The 25342-nt window shown below is 46.4% G+C and overlaps 1 protein-coding gene across 2 annotated transcripts in view; it reads right to left on the minus strand.

Annotated features, from left to right (window-relative positions):
- The window catches only part of LOC138503501 (embryonic protein UVS.2-like), a 235899-nt gene that overhangs the window by 177810 nt on the left and 32747 nt on the right, over window positions 1-25342 (minus strand). The window contains exon 3 of one of the 2 annotated variants that reach the window (XM_069623282.1): window positions 12579-12632. The exons of the other annotated variant lie outside the window; for it this stretch is intronic. Within the exon in view, the coding sequence (XP_069479383.1) occupies window positions 12579-12632 (54 nt within the window). The remainder of the gene's footprint in view (window positions 1-12578; window positions 12633-25342) is intronic. 2 annotated transcript variants of the gene reach the window in all.

A 25342-nucleotide genomic window follows, 5' to 3' on the forward strand; every position in this document is an offset into this window, starting at 1 on the left:
TAAGGGCATCCTGAAAACCTCTGCCCAGTTAGGTCAGTGGGGGGGGTACCCATCAAATCCTGGCAGCAAGGAGGGATCTGAAGACTCCTCTGAGCGGTGCAGGACACAGGAGACCAGGTCCCCACATTCTGCCAGCCATTCCCAGGCTCGCAGAATCCGGGAAAACCTGGAAGATCAGACAGGAACCTCGGGGAGCAGTGCCTCTGAGTCAGAGGATGAATGGACCAGGGTTACCCGGACCAAAAAGGCCAATAAGGCAAAAAGGGCCTTGCTTAAGGACCTATTGAAGCAGATTAAGGCAATCAGGAGTGTCATCACGCCTTATCATAAGAACGCCAAGTACTCTGTTTGGGAACACTTGGAGCTCTATGAGCAAATGATGGAGACTTTCCATTTGAAGGACAGCAGTAGCTGCATCCAGTACGCCAAATGGACATTCTCCCCAGAATACTCCAGTTTCTTTGCGGGGCTGGAGGACCAAAATCATTTAAGATGGTCCACCTATAAGGCGGCCATCTTGAAACATTTCTCTGTGCACCGAAATCCTCAAGAGGCTCGCAGGGCAGCCTACAATTTGCAGTGTGGGGAGGATCATGCCCCACAAGAGTTTGTGCAAGAACTGAAACGTGCCTTTGCGCAGACCACCAGAAGGGTGCGCACAGACAGCAGAGAACTTATTAATACGTTTTTCCATGCCTTGCCCAAATATATAATGACCCAGCTCGTGAGAGATTTTCATGAGAAAAGATTTTTAGAATGGGTCATTGAACAAGCCACCCGCATCTACGAGGTGCAGAAACCGGTGGAAAACAAAAACCAGCCCAAAAACCCCAAAACTAACAGCACCCCTGCTACTGCCAAGGTGGCAGAGGTAAAGGTCACCCCCGTTTTAGAGTTGGAGATGGGGGGGCCTAAAAACCTACCTGCACCTAATAATGCTAGGCCCAGAAGGTCCTCGGGCCAGTCACAGACAGGGAGCCAGGGAGGCAGCCCCACAAATGGGGTCCCTCGCTCTCCTGATTATGTAAGCCCCCGTTACAAGGGAAACAGACCCATCCTGGGTTATGTGTGGACTCCTCCAGCCCAAGGGGGGGGATCCAGCCAAGCACCTAACCCAGGGAACTTCCCTCCTAACTTCCCACAGGAGGGCAGAAATTCTCCAAATCCTGGGCAGAACTTTTTCCCCAGGTATCCACCCAATTTCCAGCCCCAAAATCCTCCACCCTTCTTTCCCCAATTCCCTGAGCCCAGACAACCGAATCCGGGAGAGGGGAGGCCAAGGGTGGAGGGGTATCCAAATCTTCCCAACCAGGGGTACTACCAAAGAAGGGATAGCTACCCTTCCCGGGATCAGCCCAGGGGAGAAAACAGGGCCCCGTATCAGCCTGAGCGGGTCTCCCAGTTAGAGCGCCAGGTTCAAAACATGGTGCGGGATCTGGGTCACATACTGAGGGCTCAGCAGAACCCTCAGATCGGCATGCCGGCGCAGATTGCACCCAACTCTGGACCTGGTGCTCCAGAACAATGACGGGGGCAGCACCCCGATAGCTCACCGGTTCCCAGGGAGGAGGCACAAAGGGAAGGGGGGTGTAAAGCCTTGGAGGAAGCTTCCTTCCTCACTTGTAAACAGCCCCTGGAAACCCAGGAACCGGAAACAAAATCTCTTGCCCCTGAAAGTCTGCCTCCTAAGGAGCAGAGGGGGGGTAGGAGAAACAAAAGACCCAAACAGACTCAGTTTGAGGAGGAGGTACAGATCTTCCAATTTGAGGGAGAGGGATCCTCAGAGGATCCTGGGAAAAGGATCTTCTCCTTCAGAGAGGGGGGAACTCCTCCCAAAGAAAAATGGGTCCCTAGGGATGCAAATCCAGACTAGGGAGGTGTGGAGACTGAGCTACCGCCGCCCACCATCTCATCCCAGAACCAACAGCAAGAAAATCCCCTGGTTCAAACCCATCCTGGTGACTGCCTCCAAAAAGGGGGGGCGGCCCGGAACCGGAGCCAGGGGAACCCACAATGGCTCTGATCTCCAGTTGCCAAATTTTTCTTTCAGATTCCCAAGGCTCTCCACAGAAGTCTGCCCAAATTTCTTCTCTTGAAATGTCCAAAACCAGAAAGTTAGCCCGCCAGTTGTCCAAAAATGTGCATTATCTGTGCCTCCTTGAGGAGAAGGAGGAAAGATATTATGCCCCGGTACAAGTACAGGGGCAGGGTACAATTTTGGCACTGGTGGACACTGGATCTCAAGCTACCCTTCTGTCCAGAAGGGCCTTTGATGAACTGAATGCAGGAAGGGGAGGGAATTACCAAATTCCTCTCACCTCACTTCCTGGACAACTCCAGAACTTTGACGGGAAGGAAATTCCCGTCGAGGGGACGGCAGACTTGGACATTAAGATCGGGCGACACAAGTTGAAACACCCGGTCATAGTAGTGACTCCAGAGGGCACCCCTTGTTTACTGGGGAATGACCTCCTGAGAAGGTTGTCACCCCTAATAGATTGTGTAAACAAGGTCTTCTGGACCCAGACTAGCCGACCAATAAAATTAAAAGAGAGTGTCAACCATGTTAGTTTAAACGGCACCTGCCACATGGTTGAACAAAAACCTGACCAAGTAGAATTTCACTTCCAGAATAGCCAAATTCCAGACGTGACAGTAATAGCAGTAGGACAACAGACTGGTGATGGAGGGTCCTCTCTATTTCTGAAAATCAACCTTCCTTCCAGTCTAAAGTGGTACTCCACGCTGGAAGGAAACACTCTGAGACTCTATACTAATCCACAATCAGAAACTCCCACTCCTATAGTCCAGAAAGATGTGAAATCAGCTCAGAGCCTAGCTGATATTCAGCAAATTGGAGAGCAGTTGTTCTTCCCTGTTCAGTTAAATGATGGGAAGGACTCTGTTCTCGCTCGAGTGTGCGTGAACAATGGTAAGAGCTTCATCAGCGAAGCCATGTTTCGCCAACTCCCAAAGATCCAGCCATTCCCACATTCAAACTGATAGACAAATGGGAAATGGACCGGGAAGCACCCAATTCCAAACATCTCCTGCCAAGCAGGTGTATGCTCAAAATCTCCATTGGCAACAAGAGCATAGTCCATAATTGTTGGGTCGTGCGAGACATCACTGCCGCCTTTTACTTAGGCAGTGACATTCTCAATCGCTTTGCCATTAGTTTGGACCTAATAAACTTCAAAGCTTGGTCCCGATTAGCGGATAATCCCATGGGCTTTGATGTTCCAGAAAAAGCATTTAGGTCAGCTCAATTGCTACCTTATGCAGTTGAAATCCAGATCAAAGAGGAAGTCACCATCCCAGAAAGGACCCGACAATTCTCCCTGGAAGTGGAAGTTAAAAGAGGACAATATTTGAAAAACCCTGATGCTTACATACATCTAAACGCTTTTCTCCAACAGCAAGGGTTGGGGGTAAACCCAACTCCATTAGTCAACATAGAACATGACACTATTCCAATAGAGGTGGATAACAGCGACTTAAAGAGTATTATTCTAGCCGCAGGCACCATTATTGGAATGGGGGTTGATGACCGACATTTTTCCATAGATTTAGGTAATGAACTGTTAGGGCCAATCCCCAAGGACTGCTTTGACAGTGACAGTGATGACAATCCAACACCAGACAGGATTTTTACCCGCCATGGGGGGAACTTCCTGGTGTACACTTCTTGCCCTTATGGTAAGGAAGATGTGACTTGTGACTTCAGGAGGGATGAGGTGATTTTCCAGGTCCATGAGGGCTGCCTTTCCCACCTGAAGCCTCCAGTCGAAATCAGCACTCTGAACAGGGACTTCTCCACCCAGCTGGAGGAGGTCGCAGAAATAGCCAAACCAGAAGTCTTTCCAGGCTTCAGGCAGATGGTGGAAGAGAGAGTCAACCTAGCTGATGCCTGTGTGACTCTGGAACAAAAGCAAAAGTTGAAACAAGTTTTCTTGGATTTCCAAGATCTCTTTGCGGTAGACTCATATGACTGCGGTCGCACTGACATCCACACAACAACAATCCCCACGGACCCTGGCATGACTCCAGTGTTTGTGAAGCAATATCGCTTGCCTCTCGCATCAATGGAGTCCCTTACTGAAATAATTAAGAACCTTGAGTCCCGGGGAATAATCCGTCCAGTCCACAGCACCTTCAATAATCCGGTGCTGGGAATATTGAAGCCAAACGGCCAGTGGAGACTCTGCGCCGACCTGAGGGAGCTCAACAAACGGGTCCATACTTCCCGATGGCCTCTTCCCTACATTGACCAAGGGCTGGCCCAGATTCAGGGGTCACAGGTATTCACTGCAATAGACCTGACCAATGGATACTGGACCGTGCCGGTCAGTAGGGAGGACCAATACAAGCTGGCTTTTACCTTTGGGGGCCAGCAGTATACATGGACCCGGACTCCCTTCGGATACCTCAACTCCGGCAATGAATTTAACATTTTCCTACATAAGGCCATGCCCGACCTGGGTGCGAGGGGTAACCTGGCTTATGTAGATGATGTCCTCATCAAAAGTTCATCTGTGGAGGAACACATAGCGGAGATCCGTTATGTTCTGACCCAGTTGAGGGCCGCCGGAGCAAAACTTTCCTTTCAGAAAGCACAGTGGTGTAGAACCCGTGTTAATTTCTTGGGGCATAAGATTACTCCTCAGGGTCTCTGTCCCCAGGAAAAGAAAGTGGAAGCACTTCAGAAACTGAAAGACCTCACAACTCTGCGGGAACTAAGGAGCCTCCTTGGACTGACTAATTACAGCAGAAAATTCATTGAGGGCTACGCAGAGATCACCAGACCCCTGATTCATCTCCTGAAGGGGGGGGTCAAGTGGGAATGGGGTCCAGAACAAGCTGAGGCAGTAAGACAACTCAAAAGAAGCTTCTCACAAGCGCCTTGCCTAGCTTACCCTGTCAGAAACAAGGAGTTCTTCCTGGAGACGGGGTTCTCTAATACGTGCTTGACGGCAGTATTATACCAAAAGCATGACAAGGTCAATAAAGTAATCTCCTATGCGAGCAAAACTTTATCCTCTGTGGAGGAAAAATTCAATGATTGTGAGAAGGCACTCCTGGCAACGGTGTGGGCATTGAAGAATTACCGCCCGTTTATCCAGGGGGAACACATCATAGTGGAGACTCCACACCAGCCTCTGCAATATCTCCAAAGTGACAGAATCCGGACCGGAAATGTGAGTAATTCCCGAATTACTTCCTGGATTCTGTCAATGCAAGGCTTTCCTGTGGAGGTCAGATATGGGCAAAACAAGAAGAGTCCCCTCGCGCAAGGTCTGGCTGACTTGCATGATTGTGCCAGAGAAAACTGTCTCGAGGACGAAAGTCTAAAAATCAAGGACAACACGGAGGCATACCTTAATTCCCCACACAAAGTCTTTGAAGAAGACAAGTGTGAGGGAATGCCCACTGTGTATGTGGATGGATGCTCTTACCATGTTGACAACAACAGGGAGAAAGAACTGGTGGCCGGCGTAGGGAATGCATGGGTGAATGAGTCCCCAGAACCCTCCGCTGGATACAAAATTGGTCCCCGAAGTAGTCAGGTGGCAGAATTGATGGCTGTGCATCAGGCTATCCTCACTGCTGTCCAGCATCAACTCCACGAACTGGTCATAATCACAGATTCGGATTATGTACGGAACGGGTTCGTGAAGCACCTGGTTAATTGGAAAACCAGAGGCATGTTATGTGCTAACAACAAACCCTTGAAACATGGGAAGTTGATCCAAAACATTGATGATCTGGTCACCTCGAATGAGATGACCATCTATTGGAAAAAGATCAAGGGTCATTCCAAAGTAGAGGGACCAGACAAAACTGGAAATGACTTAGCTGATCAGCTGGCCAAAAACGGGGCCATCCAAGGGGATCTAATTGAGATTGAGTCCCTATTGGGGGAAATCCAGGTCACTGCTATCACTAGGTCCCAGACAAATGCTCACAACGACCTTTCAATTGCCCAATGGAGTAAGGAGACCCCTGATGCTGATTTGATTACCGCTCAGAAGGGGGATCCAATAATTGGTAAATTTTACCAACACCTTGAGGACCCTGAGAACTTTCCCCTGACGGGTACCGATTACATTGGGAAAGAGGACCTAAGAGTGTTGATGAAATGTCCAAAAATGTTCCGGATCCAAGACGGTTTGTTGGTAAGGAAATCCAAAGCTGGCCACGATCAATGGGTGGTTCCTACCTCATTCCGAAGCCTGATGTTAAGTCACGCCCATGATGCGGCCACCGCCGGTCATAGGGGGTTTCACACAACATTGGAAATCTTAAGAGAGGTTGCATACTGGCCACACATGGGGCAGGACCTCGAACAATACTTGAAGGGGTGTCTTGTGTGTGCGCAATTTCAGCCATCATTCCTCACGCACCGTGCGCCTCTCCAAAAGAGGGGGATGACCCTGCCATGGTCAGATTTACAAATCGACTTTGTAGGCCCCGTGATTCGCTCGGCTAGGGGGAATAAGTACATGTTGACTGTGACATGCTTGTTTACCAAGTGGGTGGAATGTCTCCCAGCCCCAAATTGCAAGGCAGAAACTGCAGCTGCCCTGATGATTAACCACATCTTTTCCCGTTTCGGTCTACCTCAAAGGATTGAGTCAGACAGAGGTAGCCACTTCACCAGTGAAGTAATGACAAAGATGTGGGAGATACTGGGGGTCAAAAGGAAGTTGCATATTGCTTACAGGCCAGCTTCTTCTGGGGCAGTAGAGAGATATAACCGAACCATTGTGAGCATACTAAAAAAGTTTGTGGCAGATTCTGGGCCAAGTTGGGATATCCGATTACCTCTGGTCCTAATGGCCATCAGATCTACCCCTTCATCTGCAACCAAAATGTCACCATTTGAGTTGATGACTGGGCGCAAGATGGTGCTTCCGCAGCATTTGCTCTATAGGACCCAAGAGCAGACACTGATAAATGCCTCCACTACTCATGAGTATGTGGAGAATTTAAGGAAACACCTCCAACATGCTTTTGCTTACGCTCAGCGGAATCTAGAAAGATCGGCTGATAGCATGAAGACCACTATGACCTGAAGACTTCCAGGAAGGAATATCAGGTGGGGGACCGGGTCTATCTATACAACTTCCAAAGAAACCAGGCAAAACAGCGAAAATTTTTGCCTACATGGAAGGGACCCTTTGAGATTATAGACAAAATCTCCCCTGTGGCCTACAAAATCCACATCCCCAAAGGTCCTTTGGCAGCGGGGGAAGACAAGTGGGTCCACATAAACCAGTTGAAATGTTGCCATCCCAGGCACACTCTGCAACGACTGGAGGAATCCTCTGGAATCCTAGCGGGTACTGTCTCAGACTAATTCAGTTCCAACCATAAAACATACCACATCTAGTCTCTAAAATATTGTGATTTGCATGAAACTGTCTCTTAGTTATACTGTTTTTTTTCAAAATAAGAATGTAATGTTTCGTTATGATGAAATGCATATGCTGCCCCACTATCTCAACAGTGGTGGAAAAATGTCTATGAATAGGTATTGCCGCTCTTCCTTTGTCGTCCTAGGAGAAAGAAAACCGGGAGACGGGCCAAGGAGGACGATCCGGAGACCGGGAGCAGAGACGCAACGGGTCCGGGGTACCGCCCAATCTTCCCATCAGGACCGGCGAGGAGAACCGATCGATCCGACCGGATGGAGAAAAAGATGCTGAACTGTCCCATCTATTGGAAGAAGATGAGGAAACATCCCAGGTCTTGCGAGTCCCATTAGTGAAATAGAATGGCCATCGCAAGAGGGGGGCTTGTGGGATGTTTTTATCCACGCATCCAAGCCCTACCTCAAAACTGTGCAGTACTGACATGGAAAACATCATGATGGCCAGAGCTTCCCAGAAAATGCACAGGGAAATGCATGAAGAATAGGCTGCCACTCATTTTTGCCGATGTTATGGGCACAGAAGGACACTGCCTAAAACCACCATTGGACTACCCACACAGTAGTCTGAAACCATTGGGAATGGCAATGCTGATTGCCAAAAGCAAACCCATAACTGTTGGGAATTCATTTTCTTAAATCCCAAGTAAATTTGGACTGAAAGACACTAAAAATCTAAGTGTTTAAATTGACTGAGTGACCTACTTTTGAGTGTCACATAGGTTTCAATTGTTTAAATGTCATAGTTTTAAACTTAGAATCAGCATTCTAGCTGCATATGTAAAAATGTTTAGTTTTATTTGAATGCAGAAAACTGGGGAACAGAAATGACATGTAGCTAAAAACTGGCTTAAAGAGATTCCAATTTTGCCTGGCAACTACCCCCCATCAGGAGTGAAACTTGAGTCACAGCTGTGTTCCCAGGCCTATCTGCCTTTTGCTGGCCACACTAAGGATATGCCATCTCTCTGATAATTGAATTAAGGGGAGCCCCCACAGAATACAGGGGCTCTGAACAAAGCCCTGTCCTGACTCAGGCAAATGTTTTATTGGCGGGAGTCGTAAATGGAGCTTCCTCCTGGAAGGACAGGGGAGGGGCACTGCCTGTGAGAGCAAGCTGGCTTGGCAGAACTGGAAAAACCAGAAATTCAACATTGTGCTGGGGGGAAACCACACCCCTTTGGGGCCGGAACATAACTCTAAAAAGATGAATAACTCATAGCACGGACTTGTGAAAATTATTTAAATGACACCATAATTCTTGTGATTTTTCTGCCCACATTTTAAGACGTGTTAGGACCCGGTGGTATGTTCAGGGGGGTTTTAGCGGAAAAGAGGATATTACTCAAAATGTGTGCATGTGAAAAATCTGACACTTCATCAACTAATGTCCATACTCCTTGCACACATGTGTGTAAATTTGGGGTAATGTCCGATATTGCAAAATCAGTTAAAAAGTGCAAATATTGCCATTTCTGAATGCAAGCCCCCAGGAAGAGCAGATTTGGACAGGGTATACCTCCTGTGATATGTGAAGGGTGCATGTAATTTTAAACAAATGTGTACCTGTGCAAATATGTTTTTTGAGCAAATATAGATTGTGTGTAAAGTTGACAGGGGTGGGTTCTCTGTATCATAAACAGACCTCATCATGATGACACTTCATTTCATTCCCCCAATCAAGTGGAAGCGGATGAAGTGGCCAATGACAAGTGGAGAGGGGTAGGGGCTAGTGATGCTGCACACACACCCATTTTCAAAACAGATAAAAGCAGACAGACAGGACAGATAGGGACCTTCAAATCCATTTGCAGCTGGAAGCTCTGCCGGGAAAATCCATACTTTACCTCCATCAACCTTCAGAGAGCCAACATAGAGACTTCAAATCTATCAATATCCAGAACCAGAGAGAGAGCAGACCCAGACCAGACCGCTGTTAGCAGAACCAGAGAGAGCTGACCCAGATCACTGTGAAGTGCAGAGACCAGAGTCCAGTCTAAAACCTGACCAGATCCGTGGCGAGGCCCATTTAATTCAAGAATATAGTGTGAGTACCTAGCAAACTGTGCAGAACCAATCTCTTAGTTAAAATAATATAATTCAATCTATTTAATCTAAGTAGAACTGCCTCCTAACTGTCACCTGTCATTTGTAAAGCTGTCACCTGTCATTTTCTAGTTGCAAGCTGCACTTGTCTTTTTGAACTTTAAAATTTCAAATCTGAAAAACGACCTTTATTTAATCGCTCATATCTCCGTGACCGTTTGTGCTAGAGACTTGCAGTAACTTTCATCTGGAAGCTGAGATCCTAGGCTGTCCTAGGACCCCAAAACGATAGTGCTCGTCCCTATAGTTTTGCCGCAATCGCGAAAAACGCACTCGCGAATTTGCCGCGATTTGCAAATTTCTCAACGTGTGAAAACAGCAGTTTTCTTGCTTTCATTTGCCAAAAATTCGTTTAACCTGCTAGTTACTCCTAGATCCTTGCTAAAGTGAGCCTGAACTCATCCCAAGTATATTTCACTCACCTAGAACCTCTAGAGGGAATTAAAGGCAATTTAGCATATTTTTCACTTCATTGCCAGCACACATAAAAGCATTTTGGGCCTGTGTTTAAAACTCCGATCTGTAGTCTAAGCTTGCTGGGGTGAACTGAATCACATTTGATTGCATTTCTGAGAACTGTGTGCCTTCCTTCCATATCCTTGCATTGCATAAAAGGGGTGGGTGAATTGTCCAAGAAAGTGATTACATTGGGCCTCATTACGACCCTGGCGGAGTGGGTTTACGCCAGCGGTATTCGCGGCGGACCCGTCCGCCCTACTACGAGTTCCCGTAGCGCCATGGAGCGTTTTCCGCCTGGTTTTTCCGGGCGGAGAAATCCATGGCGCTACGGGACCTTGTTGTTAATTACGCCACCGTATTTTACGGTGGCGTAATTAACGCCTTCCCCACTCCCATTATACCCTATGGGGCAAAAATGGGAATGGGGAAGGGTAAAATGGGGAATGGGGATTTACCGCCCCGCCAAGGTCGGAATGGGGCGGTAAATCCGCCAACCCCCATGGCGCTATCGGCAGCTTTCCGCCGTGCTCCATGGTGCATTTTGCGCCATGATTTCCGCCAGGGTCGTAATGAGGGCCATTGTCTTTTGCTGAAATCCTATCAAGTTATTTTCCGTACTGCATTTCATTCCACATTGCATCCATTTGAAACCATAAAAGTATTGTTTGCTATCTTATCCATTTCATGTCAACTCCTTAGTGATTATAAAAAGGTGTGCTAGTGCCAGATTCTCCGTTGTTAATCTTTATCATATCAGATTAAGTGTGATATCCAATTATTAATTTATTATAAAGCGTGATATATATATATATATATTGTTTAAATTATCAAATAAACCTTTTAACTTGCAAAACAGAACTACTTCTTGGCTCAGTGGGGTCAGGGGGATTCCAAGAGAGGGGTGTTATATAGGGGTAGTCATCCAGAACGCATGAACTGGACATAAAGATATATCAATAAGGGTTTCCATTCAGTATCCCAGACTAGGCATTGACTTAGCTGTAGTGTTGAATTGAATCCTCTTTCATGCCATTATGTCAGGCAAGCTGACAGAAGTTCCAGACACCCACAGCAACGCTGAGGCTGGCTGGCACTTCTGTCAGTCAGTGTAACTTCCTCTGATGACCCCTCATCAGGGTCATCAGAGGAAGTTACTGTCCCTTTATTTGCCCTTCCCAGGTCACTGACCCCCGAGGGCTCTGTGATCTAATATGCAGATTAGATCACTAAGCCCGCGGGTTCGCAGAGGGTGAAAGGCGCCTCAGGCTCAGTGATCTCTGCTCAGAGCAGATAGATCACAGAGCCCGAGCCCACTATCTCCGCTGGCAAAGCTTTATAAAAGATGCCTTGAATTATGTACGTTTCAAGCCATCTTTTATAAACGTAGAAATATTTCTATGTTTATAAAAGACGGCTTGAAACGTACACAATTCAAGGCATCTTTTATAAAGCTTTGTCGATGGACAAAGCCACCTTGAGTTTTGTCCTTCATCAACGCTTTATAACAGATGCCTTGAATTGTTTACGTGTCAAGCCATCTTTTAGAAACATATAATTATGTTACAAATGTCTGTTTATAAAAGGTGGCTTGAAAAGTACACAAACCATAGTAAGGTAAGCACCCAAGTGTGTGTAACTTTTTATGGTTTGTGCACTTTTCAAGCCACCCTTTATAAACATAGAAATATGTAACATTGCTACGTTTATAAACGATGGCTTGAAAAGTACACAAACCATAGTAGTACACATACAAACATATAAATGCTCACATACATTTATATGTCTGTTTGCGCACCTTACTATGAGTTGTGCACTTTTAGGCCACACCCACAATGAAAGCCACGCCCTCAAACGAGCCCCCCCCCCTCAATTTCTTATCCCACTTAAAGCACTGTCTATCATCCTGCACTTTAGGAGTCGCACATGCCACATTCAAAAGGTGTTGGAACTCGGGAGCCAAAGTAAGGGCAATAGATAGGAAAAACACCACAGAACCCTGAGTCCAGCATTTGTACAATTTTCTTTGCACATAATAAGAGCAGTGTCCCCTCCCGTCTTGGTTTCCCCCTCTTTACAGCTTACACTTTCACCCCTCTCCCTTTCCTCATCAACATCGGTCTTAGAACCTGACCAAACACCAGCTACTTTGAATGCATGTAACTGATCTCCTAATAATCTATTTGCCTATTGGTTAGGTTTGCTCATTACAAATGCTCACATAAAGTGACACCAAGGGCCTGATTTGCAAACCTCAAATCCCATTGAGAAAGACTTCATAAATCAGGTCCACAGCATAATATATAACAGACCTGGTGCCCTCTTTATTTTTGGGAAGCACTGTCAGAAAGCCCCCCTCTGCTTCCCGCCCTGTGTCTCTGATCACAGGACTTTTAGGTGGTATCAGTGAATGATTGATCACAGGACCTTGACGAAATATCGCTGGTTGCAGCTTCGTTTTCTTCACAGCCTTTCAGGGCCAGGCCGTCAAAAGAAGGGTGTCCCCCCAATTTCCATATGTAATGACATCACAGAAAATAACGTCTTCTCTGGATGGCACTGGAGTTTTGACCACCCTCCTCACCTGTGTCCACTGCTGCAGTTGCAGCAAAGAAGTCCTCGGTTTCATTCCAAGCGCCTGAAAGAGTAAACACGGGGTTAAATTGATGACACAGTTACTCCGGAGAGATGGGTTTAGCGCACCTGGGGGACGCCGAGCTTGGTAATCATTGGCACGGGAATGAGTAACTGTTAACCCTATCGCGACGACCCTACACAAAGCCCACTGACCCAGATCCCGTGGGTTGTATTTCATAGTAAAGGTGCTGGAACTCAGTGCTGAGGCAGCCAAGTGAAGAGTATTAGGAAGTCGCTGGCAGAGCCCTACGTCTGTGTGTGCTTGACATAGGCGTCCCTCGAGGGGGTGGCTGCTCAACCCCACACCTCCCCTCTCTCATTGGTGACCTGTCCCCCACTTCCTCTCTGGCAAATAACTATTTTCTATAGTGATAAAGGTGGTCCTTTGCACAGCCGTCATTCGCGCGTTTGCAGGCTCTTTGCTTTGCCGGCATTTTTTCTGGAATTAATGGCCCACGAATATCACTGGGGTGGGGGCCCTCACTGCTAGGAGCAGGCATCCTACATGCTGGGCACCCCATTGTTTTCCAAATGTGCAGCTTATACTTTCACAAAAAAAACTAAAAAGACATTTCCAAACTGAAACTTGCATCTGAAACTTACATCCACTAGTTTTCTTTAAACTGTGCTTTGTTTTTTGTTTGGCTATAACACAAATACCCTGTGATTTCTGTGCCCCTTTCTTCGTGTTTTGTCACGGGATATATTGTGAAAGATGTTCTATGCTTGTCAAACTGTTTAATCACAAATAAATGCTACTATTGTGCTGACAGCAGTTATTAGGAACGTACACTGTGGATTTATGGGTGTAACATTTTGTTTTTCACAAGAGGGGCAGAAATGCACCCAACCCCGGAGTAAATATAAGCAACCAACCCAACCCATCCCTTGGTTGAACACACTTAATAGCACTTGTTTTTATTTTTTTTAGAAGGAATTGCAAAAAGTCATAAGATTAACAGCCACTTTTAAATATATAACATATCTCAGCAGCAGGCCCTCAACCTGCTGAGCTATCCTGGTAGCCTTCCACTTTAGGGTGTGTCTGTGGATCCCTTAATGTACTCAAAACCACTTCATTACCAACAATGCTGCATGACTTCAAAGTCAACAGTACTTCATCTCCAGTCAAACTGACCCTGTGCATAAATTGAGTATGTACCAGTGGCAGATCGTCCATAATGGCGAGGAGGCTCCAACCCACAGGCACCCTCGCCAGTTATGGAGGAGCAGAGGAGCGAGCCCAGGGAAAACAATGAGTGCTCCTCAGCTGCTTTTTGCTTCAACTGTCAAAGGGAAGCACAGTTTCCGTTTGACAGTTCTTATCCCCAGTCACACATGTCCAATAGGCCATGCAAAGCAAGGGGCGTTTTCCTTCTACAGCCTTGCATGGCCCTTTGGGGATACTGGCTATGGCTACCACCTGCCTGGTTTCAGTCCGGACACCCTGTATTTTGAGAGCTTTGTCCGGTTAACAGACAATACATCTGGATTTTATCTGTGTCCTGAGACTGCATTCAGACTTTGAGAGCACAGAAGCCTGTGCAAGCGGCTGGCGTTTTAAGGTGTGTCAGCTAGAACTGAAAGGGCTTCCTGCAGTGTTCCTTCGAGCTATGATTTACATCTCCGTTGTTACATAAAGGCTGCCCAGTAAACATCAATTAATGTAAAATGGGTCATTTGGCGAGTTTACTTTAAGTGACGCTTTCATGTGCAAAGCTCCAACACTTCATGCAAAACGGTAATGTTGGGGTTGTTATTTTTGATAGTCCATATGCAGACAACAGGACTCCCAAGCTATTTGGTTCATTTGTGAAAGAAAAGATCCACTTTAAATTTAAAGAAATCCACAAAGCTGCCTGCTTGTTGCGAAGCAAAACAACCGTTTTTTTCCTTCTTAGAACCGTATACATTTTATGTACAGATATGCAAGACAATATGCTGGATGGCTTTTTTCAATAATGCAAAAAGAAAGCAACATTTATTAAAATACATTTCTGCTTCACAAGCACCATATAGATTAAGGAGGCAGTGTAGGGAAAGAAGCTGACAAGTGGACAGTGTTTGCTTTCAGTCCAATACCAAGTTGCATTTGATTTGTGGTACAAACATTTACGAAAAGCGAATCTACAAGTCCCGGAATGCAAAATGAAGTTTAATGAACAGCCAGTGGGCCTCATTACGACCCTGGCGGAAATCGAAAAACGATGGCGGAAATGCAATACCGCCATCGAATAGCGCTCGGTGCGATTATGACCCGTCACCGCAAAGTACGATGCCATTAGCGACACCGTAGTGAACGCCAACGCTAACTGCACCAAGTACGCGCGCGCGCGCCATGCCAAACCATAATTACCACCATGGCGCAACGGTACGTGAATTCTGACCCTAGCGGACATGCACCTAACGCCATCAAGCACGGCGGAAAGTACCATTCCGCCATGGTGAGAAGTACGGCATCGCGAACCAACCGTAAACGGCCCCACTGAGTGCCTGTACACCGCTCCCTGGCCACATTGTACAACTCCCCGTAGGTGCAATGAAGTCACACAATGCAACCAGTGAAATGTACTAGTCATCCATGCCTGCCAACGAACAAATGAATATCAAGAGGGGCCAATGGGAGCTGCAGGGCACAGATGGCACGAATACAGAAGCCATACAAATGGACATGACCTCAGTCTCCCACCAAGAAACGCACGCAAACACAGGCACCTGTGACCAGCAATATTCCGATAATCACATCATTCCACCAATCCAACTGGCTGACCGGCATCTGTTACACAAAAGCTAATCCCCCGCCCCTGAGCATGACATCATCAAAACAGTCATATTGGCAGCCCTTATCCCTGACCTCACTGGGCTTCGTAGGCAAACGCGCCCAGCACAGTACCACGCAACTATACTCCGAAGCTGGAACCCAATGCAGATCTCCTCACAATACATCGCTCCCCAAATAGGAATATGCCACATCACTTGCAAAGAAGAACGCTACACGGTTCATATCAGAATAGAAATTTAATGCACAACAAATTCACCAAGCCCATACATCCATTAGGCCATGAACTCCAAAACACATTTCACCATTGTGGGCTGCATCCGCAATAAATGACTAGCTACTTCTTGTGTGACGCCCTGTTCCTTCATGGTACACAGGGGCTACATTCTCGTACGAAAAGGCAACATGGAAGCGCCTAGAACCGCAGGGCCATCCCAATAGGGAGGCACTAGTCCAGCTGAAAGGCCGAAATGTTGCTCCTAGCCACTAGTACTGCGTAAGGGCATGTGGCCCATTGGCGATCCTCCCATAAGATCGTAATGCTGCTCCACTGATTAACACGAAGCAGCAGGTGTCGGTAGTAAAATCCATCTGCAGGAGTGGCATACAGATGGCAGTGGCAAAAGGGGAGGAGATACCTGTCAACCAAATGAAATGAAAAAGAATAGTATGGCCATCAGAACTACATTTGAATTACTCACTTCAATGATCACACCAAATCCACAGCCATATGCATGCTAGCCCACTCCAAAGGATCATCACCACCCAAAAACCACTTGCGAATCATAACTATCTATATCGAGGTGAAAACACCATCACAAACGAGTGTACCTGTGCATGCGTCTGTTAAAACAGAATCCATCAGATGGGATTGGTAACGTGCATAGACACAAGTGTCTGAAGGCGCGTCGAGACAGGGAGGGCTCAACAAGGCCAGATAGACGATGGTCCCACTATGGCAGCCCTGCATCACATAGCGCAGGGGAGGCGGATAGATTCCAAGAAGCCCTGTACATGGCAAACTCTGTATCAAATCATCTGTCCATGCATCCATTCATCATTCCCTCATCCCGTAATGAAAACGCCTGTTTCCATACTCACATAACATGTGAAATTTCCATTGAGTCTGTGCGTTATGCAGCCTGCAAAATTCACTGTGCCCCAGCCCGTAATTCCAGTGTTGTGAAGTAACATGTATTTGGGAACGTCCGGCCTCATCGCCCACTTCGCTATTGCGCATCCCAAACTATTCATATCAATCATTGCATCCTCGCCATGGCCCCTGTCCCAAGGACATTGAACAATAGAACGTTATATTTGCAGTCAGACCTGTGGGCATCTCCTCGCCGCTAGCTGAAAACCGAAAGCGCCGCCCTTCGAATTCCTCATTTGCAACATCACGTCGAAAAGGCATCTGTGGCCGCTTGAAATCACAAATTAATCCATCTAGTGCGGCTGTGTGTGAAAATGGCAACTGCCTTCACTCACAAATGGGACGCCCTGCCCGTCGTTGAACCTCGGTACAGTGTTGCATGAGGGTCCACCGTTACTCGAGTACTACGTTCCACTGACCCTTCACAAGTCTGTTCGCGACTGCAAAGATAGTATGTGAAACAATGGGACCATAGCCGAATGAACATATCAACCAATGTTACACTGCCATCGGGTACAAATACATGATTGTAATAGCAAGATGCCATTCGTCGAATTGCAGCGTTGTGTGCGGGACGTGCTCGCCCAAAGGGGAGAGCAGCTTGCACAGGTGGAATGAATCACCACAGGTGGAGGCCATACAGCCTGAAAACACATAAATTGCACACCCAGTCTCCTCCCACAACCACACCCACTCCGAAATGCTACCGGTAGGACTAGCTATGTTGGCCCTGGGGGACCTGATAGCACTGCAAGTACTCCAACTTCAAGAAGAAAACGAACACCAACTACAACCGGCCGCACGGAGGAGACGCAGGAGGAGGAGGAGGGCAAGGCAGGGCCAGCAAGGGCCGCCAGCACAGCCACTACCACCACGCAGGCAGCCCGCAATCCCACGCCTCCGAGCACATCCGTTCAACCTCACTGATGAGCAGATCCACACCCTCTACCGTTTGGACCGGGACACCATAACCGCCATTGTGGACATGACACAGGCTGACCTTGTCAGCATGATAGATAGCCCAACCGCCATCCCACCCCTACTGAAGGTGGTGTCTGTACTCCACTTCCTGGCCACAGGCACCTACCAGCACACAGTCGGACAGTTGCATGGCATTTCACAGCCACTGTTCTCACGGACACTATTGCAAGTGCTCGATGCCCTCCTGCAGCACGCAGACGACTACATCTCTCTACCACGCTCGGAGCAGGAAATTACCAACACAAAAGTGGGATTCCATGCACTTGCCAGCATACCGGGTTGCATTGGTGCCATCGACTGCACCCATGTGGAATTGGTCGTCCCACATGCCATGGAGGCCCAGTACCGCAACAGTAAACAATTTCATTCTCTGAATGTACAAATGGTGTGTGACTCCAACAGGATCATTACACATTGTTGTGCCCGATTCCCTGGATCAACCCATGATTCTATGGTCTTGAGGAACTCTACAATACCACGCTACATGGAGCGACACGCAGGGAACAGATCCTGGCTACTCGGTGATTCTCATTTCATGCATGATGATGTGGGGTATGTGATGCGGCAATGACCTGGCAGGAAGGGGGGGTGGGTGCGTACGTAGCAATGGCATTCCACATAATTCGTTTATCGTCCACATACAGGTGATGCCGGATATCCACTGAAGAGATGGCTCCTCACACCAGTCCGGAACCCACGGGACCAGCATGAGGAGGACTACAACCATGCCCACTCACGTACCCGTGTAGTCATAGAACAGGCATTCGGCCTACTGAAGACTCGTTTCCGATGCCTCAGCAGGTCTGGCGGGGCACTCCTGTACCGCCATGTGAAGGTTGCAAAGATGGTGATGGCATGTGTCATGCTACACAACATGTGCGTACGTAGAAATGTGCCCATGCCCCCTGACGCAGAACTGCAAGCACCTGAAGATGGTCATGATGAGGGTGGGGATGTGGCAGCACCTCAAGGAGTCTGCGAGGCACAGGAGGGCCGTGACATTCGTCAGCATCTCATAGAAGCATGCTTATAGCACTCACGCCTGGTGGCTGATACATGGACACGGGACTCGTGGCACTGTGTGTGTCTGGTACATGCACAATATGGACTGTACGCCTATAATGGCCTCGTACACAAAGATCAATGTCCACACATCTCATTGGATGATCGTGCATTGTTTATGGCATATGTGATATCATGTTAAACACCCTATCGACCCGCCACCCAAGTGAGCCCAACACACCCCCTCCACCCTCCTACCTCCCCCCCGAATACCAGTGTCCAAAGATGCTCATTGTCAGTGGGCAGTCGCTATTGCAAGCCACCTCTGCGGGTATCAGGGGCACCCCTGCCTGTGGAGCGCAGGTTCCTCCCAGATCTACGTTGGGGGCTGCCCTGGACGGAACTTGCAACGGATGATGTCTCTGCCTGCTCACGTCCATGCATGTCCCTAAGGGTTTGTGAGAGCTCAGTGAGCACACGGCGCACTGCGGCAAGTTCGGCACATACGTCTTTGGACGTCGCATGCAGTTCCCCCCTCAGGCTCTCGGTGCTACTCTCCATTTGGACTCTCAGGCTCTCGGTGCTACTCTCCATTTGTGCCCTTAGTGTCTCTGTACTTCTCTCCATTTCTGCCCTAAGTGTCTCAGTTGATGTTTCTATGTCTGCCTTAGTGCCCCCACATTCATCGGCATGGTCCTTGAGGAGCGTGGCCAGTTGCTGCTGTTGCACGATTAACTGGTCGAGGGACTGTTGCCTCTGCTGGGCCATGGCCATTTGCGGTGGTGTCACAGAGTGGCTGTTGGCCTCATGTTGCCCTGCCACAGGGCTTGTGGGGGATGGCCAGTCGTCGTCTTGTGGGTGCCCCTGCGTGGTATCCTCATGGTGTACGGGATGGAACAGACAGGGGGATTGGGACAGGTCATGGATGGATCTGACTTCGACATCCCCGTTTTCTGTGTCGGAGCATGCTGCCATTAATGCAGTGTCACCTATGGTGCTGCTGCCACCAGAAGCAGTGCCTACTGTGGCATCCATTGGGGGGACCTGTGGTGGTGGTGTTGTGGGCATGCTGGCTGCTGGGGTGCCTGTTGGAGTTCCCTCCTCTGTGCTGCCACTTGATTTGTGCTGCTTCCGTGTCTTGATGCGTGCAGCTGAGGTGGAGGGTCTTTGGCCGTTGGTCTTGGCCCTCTTTGCAGGTGTGCTGGTAGGGGTGTCCTGAAGCTCGTCGTTTGGATCGGACCCTGTGGTGGAGTAAAGGAGGGCGAGCGTTATTAATGGGTCTGTGGGAATTGGAATGGCAATGTATCACATGCATTGGGGTGGTACCTGAGGGTGATTTGGGTCGGGGCCTTGGAGGTGGTTTCATTTGTGTGTGGAGTGAGGGTGCAGTTGTTTGGCAGCCTGCAGTTAGGGTGTGCCTGCTGCACGTGTAGAGGGTGTTTTTAGGATTTTTAATTATTTATGTATTTGATGTGAGTTTTAAAGTGTGCTATCAGGCCTATGTATGTGGACGTTCTCCTGGACATGTGTTACTGTTGCACTATGTGGGCACGTGGTACTTCACATGATTGGACATTGTGGTTTTGGCATTGTTTTATTTGGGCCACCTACCTGATTCTTCGGATGTCTGCACTCCTTTCTCCATCCCTCCGACTCCCTCTATGCTCTCCATTCCAATGGTGGAGGCACAGATTTCTTCCCAGGGGGTCAACTTGATGGGTGATTCCGATCCTCCCCCGGTGGCTGTGGCAATGTTGCGGTTGGCAGAAAGTATGCTACGGACGCGTATCCGCAGGTCGTCCCATCGCTTTCTGCATTGCTGTGGGTTGCGGGGTGCGGTCCCCACCGCACTTACCCGCTGTGCCACCAGGGCCCATATGGCCTTCTTGTTCGCAAGTGCCATCCTGGTCATTTGCGTGGAGAAGACGGCGGCAGCATTCTCCTGGAGGGTCTCTGTGAGCACGGTGAGTTCCTCACGGGAGAAGTGGACCTGCCGCTTGCGGTCGCACGCTTTCTTCGCTACTTTTCCCATTTTTCTTGGTTTCACTAGGGTGGATGACGGGTTGGGATGTGTCTCAGGGTAGTATTTTTAATGTTTGTGTGGAATTTGTGGTTTTATAGGTGTACGGCGTGATGTTTCCCGTTCCGGGACCATGCTTTTACTTCCGTTTCCGTATATTTACGGTCACCGTACTTTCCGGTTGGCGCTCACTGCGGTGTCCGCTAAGATGGGTGGCGGTATTGCACGGTATTGCACCTAGGGCGCCGTACGGCGGCGGTGTGGGCCGTTTTGGGGTCATTTCCGCCATCGCGGACTTTGCACTTCCGCCATGGCGTGGTGCTCGTGCCCGATGGGTTGGAATGAGCCGCACTTTGCTCCATCGTGCAATGGCGGAAACGCTATTTACGCTGTGGTGGTAAGAGGTGTCTGCCACGTTATGGGAACACTTCTCAATACTTTAGGCTTTCTTGGAATGTAGTCCCCTCTCTGCAGATCTATAAAGCTAATCAAGTGAGAGTTACACCATTATACTTTACAGTTTATAAGTTGCTAGCTAGGAAGTGGGTTATTTATTATTCTGCTTTCACCAAAGCGCTTTACACAGAACATATTCACATACAATATCATCCATCTGAAGTTGGTACTCGTATCGATCTCAGAATCATGAAATGCTGGGTTGGCCTTTCAGGGCTTCAAGCCTGCAGTTCACACACAGATCGGAGCAGTGAGCACTGAACCTGCTGAGCTATTTTACCAGCATTCATGGTTTCAATGCCTGCATCCAACTTCAAGTCTGCTACTTGTGGATATGCATTTCATTGGGAAACTTTAATCTTCACTGTTGTGTAAGGGAGTGAGATGTTGATAATATTGCTCTATCATATGCCTAACAAGTTCCATAACAAAGATAAAATGAGGATATTTAATAACAGACCAGTTTCTACAAAAGGCTAGGAGGAACGGGGAAAAATCGGTCATAAGTCAGTGTAACTGGCTATACCTCTAAAAATGGCAAATTATTGGTGTGCGCTTTATAAAACTGTCAGAGACATTTTAGCCATGTGACTTCATTTCGGAATGTCTGCTTGGTGGGTTAATGTGCCAGTTGCAGTGATTTATGTGAAACCTGCAGCTAGATTTGTGCTGCAAGTTCTTAACCCACTTCCAATGATTCAATAGCATTCAAAGATTAAAATAAAGCTTCTAGCAAGGTTTTTACAGCTGTTTTTAAAACTAATAACATTTTTAGAAATTAAATGATCATTGTAATGTATTCATCTGCCAAGAAGGACAAAGCTGGTTAATTTACATGCTGTTAAAATATGAGCAATAGCACAGTCACTGGATCCAATTTTTTCAGAATAATTATTTGAGTGATAATAAACATGTATTTGAAATGCTGTTTGTGCAAGTACAAATAAAGGAACAAGTGTTTTTTGTGACTTTTTTTCTAAGTTCTTGTTGCATAAAGGAAAAGGAAAGGTCTTTCAAAAAAATGTAAAAACGATGTCTTAAACCTGCAAGGGCCTTCATAGCATTTATTACATATTTTGCTCATATTAGTAGCAACAGTTATTCGGCTATTTCTATGAGAATGAGGAAACAGTATATTATGAGGCACTCATGCGTCACCTACAATCTGACACTAATGCATTTGGGTAACGGTAAGGTAGAGATGGCATAGTAGGAGGGACACACAGCTTGTTGCTGTTGTTTGGACATTTAACCACCTATTGACTACCCATGGTCATGCAAATCACTATAGCCATTCCCCCCACTATGAGCCCCTCCCAAAACACATCCCCTGCAATCTCTTTGAGTTTGCTTTATCAAGCAGTAACAACACACATTAGCATGTCACCGTTATTTGTAAACAGTCTGTTGAGAGTTAATTGCTTAATTGCAGCTGTAGGTGGCTACTGGTGCACTAGAAATGCCTTTATTCTAAGTGCGCTTTTAGCCACTTGATTTATTTCTCATCCATGCACTGAAGTCGTGTTAAAAACAGGCAACCACAAATGCAATCATTTTTGCTTGATGAATTAGACATTTGCCAAGTAATGCAATCATACGCCCAGGTAATCACTCACTTTTCCAGCTGTTACGATCTAATGACCAGGTAGTACCATTATCTTAGTGCCTAAGAAATGCAGTTTCCATACCTGCACCAAAATCCCAAACTGTTGGCTTTCCAATGCTTGTTTCATTTTGCTTTATGCGCTGTCACAGCCCCGTTAAATATAGAAAAATAACAATGTGTAAAGGGGCATGGAAGGTCCTTCAAAAAATGTTTTAAAATGGCTTAATCTCTGTCTAGAACTTCTCCCCGTGCAGAAGCATCATAATTATTTAAACATTTTGAAAGTGCAAATAATGGCATTGTTGTTTTTTTTTTTGTTTGAGGCTACACATGTCATATTATAACAGCACGTGCACAGGAGGGCACATATATGCTTGGTGATTATACCAGCCATATGTTATGTTATGTTGATTTGCACCGCGCACTGTTACCACCCAGGCGCAGTCTCCATGGACCTACTGGGGCATTTGAGGATGCACTTGGCATATGGAGGTAATATTTGTGTAGCCGAACTGCCCTTAGCCCCGCCACTTTCCCCTCCCTTTCCCTCATCCCAGCCAAGTCCAGAGTCCAACTTTTTTCTTTTCTTTTTTCTTTTTTTTTGTTAGGTATATATTCCGAATGTGATATAAAATATTTAAACAAAACTCTAAAAGTAAAACCTTGTTGGAGCAATAAGTCCGATATCAGAATGAAATGTCCTAATATCTTGCATCCAGCAAGACATTACTTTATTACTATTCTCCAGGGAAAGAATTAGGTCTAATTTGTAATAAATTGATCCATGGCACTTACTTTGATCCATCATCTGAAATAACAGAGGCTGCAGCGAGTTTTCCATCGAGTGATAACGGTGGTAAAGCCCAGCTCGAGACATATAGCTTCAATAGGGGTAGATGGTGACAATCCCAATACACCTCCCAATATTTTTTCTTCAATCTTTAACCAGTTAATTTCCCTATCTGTCAATATTTCTAGCCCACTTAGGGTGCACAGGATTATTGCAGCATTATAGATTTTAATCAACCCTTCCATTGAATACCCACCACTGTCTGATATAAAAGCTGGAATGGCATTAACCTTCCTGTTTACCTTATTTTTAACACCATTAGCTAAAAGTTTCATATCTAAGGTGTCAAAAATCGGAAATCCTCAAATACGTGTAATTCTTAACTATTTCAATATTCTTGTCTTCTAGTTTCCATGTATACTTTTTGTATTTATTCTTTTTTGCCATTGAGCACCACAATCTTTGTTTTTTCCAGATTCAGACAAAGATCAGTACATCTGGAATACTGATAAGGGGAGGTCAAACTATATTTGAACCCAATCAGTGTATGGTCAAAAATGATCTTATTGTCGGCATAGGATAGCCATCCTATAGTTTTCCACCTCATCTTTGGAGGATTATTCTTGCAGTTACTCAAAGCATCTTCTAAGCCTGCTATATATATGTTAAACAGTACAGAGGCCACAGTGCACCCCTGCTTCAAGCTGTAATTAGTATGAATGAGTTCACTCAACTCACCTTCCATAGTCATTCTCGCTTGGGAAGATACAGTGCCTTTTGATAAAGTGCAAAGTGACTGAATGTAACCCCCATCAGTGTAACTTACTCCACAACCTTTGCCTATTCACAATATAAACAGCTTTGGAGTAATCATTGAGCAAATATATAAAGCTTCCTTCTTGTGGTATTAGGTGGAGCATATTAAATAGCTTAAACAACATAAATTAGCCAATGTGTACCTGAATCCTGTTTTTGTTTTTTCTGGATCCTGTTTCCTTTTGTGTTTCCTTTTAACCAATTGATAATTCTATTTAATAAGAAATGGCAAAATATTTTAGCCAGTGAATCAATCATGGCGGGCAACCTATAGTTATCTGGAAGTTCACATGGGCCTTTTTTATGTATTGGAACCATAATCAATCTCCAGCAGCTATGAGGAATTTCACCTGTTTTAATTATCTGTTTAAAAAAGGTTTCAATAATTACAGCCCATGCTAGAGGATTTCTTTTGAGTACTATATCAGCAATTTTGTAGGATGCAGCAGCTCTCAAATATCTTAATTTTAGAATTACTTCCATGATATCTTCAATGGAAATGTTGAATCCCTCCCCATTATACTTTCAGCACCATTTATCTATTCAAACAATCTCTTGCATACATCATTTTGGTATATTTCAACCAACAATCTGCTGAAAGAGGCTCAATTTCTTTTTTAACAATTAACTGAGAGGTATGTTGCTTATACATAGACCAAAATCATTGTTACATTGAAGCAGTGCATAGCATTATATATCATTTGCCATTGGGCAGTGGTTATAGAGTTTTCCTGTTGCTGGAGTTTATTTTTGTAGGCGGTTCTTAATTAAATAATTGCTTGTGTTTCTTTATCAATCTCTATTTGGGGAAATATTTCATACATTAGATCTAAATTGTCTCTTCATATGTGCTATGACTACATCAATATTCTTCCAGTGCTCGGAGCATCAACATATTTTTAGTAGCATTCTTAGCCATAGTGTCAAGTATAATATCCATCTGTTCATAATATACTCCAAGAATAAAATCATCATTACTTTCAATATTTACAAATGTAATCATGGCAGCCTCATTTATCATTAGCACCTTTTTCTCCATCCAAGTTAACCTGTTAGTAGCGGCATTGACTGAAAAGTTCCCTGCCAAATAACCCCCCACCCTATTGTT

This window comes from Ambystoma mexicanum, chromosome 11 (assembly GCF_040938575.1).
Source record: "Ambystoma mexicanum isolate Mex_15411 chromosome 11, UKY_AmexF1_1, whole genome shotgun sequence".
NCBI classification, from domain to species: Eukaryota; Metazoa; Chordata; class Amphibia; order Caudata; family Ambystomatidae; genus Ambystoma; species Ambystoma mexicanum.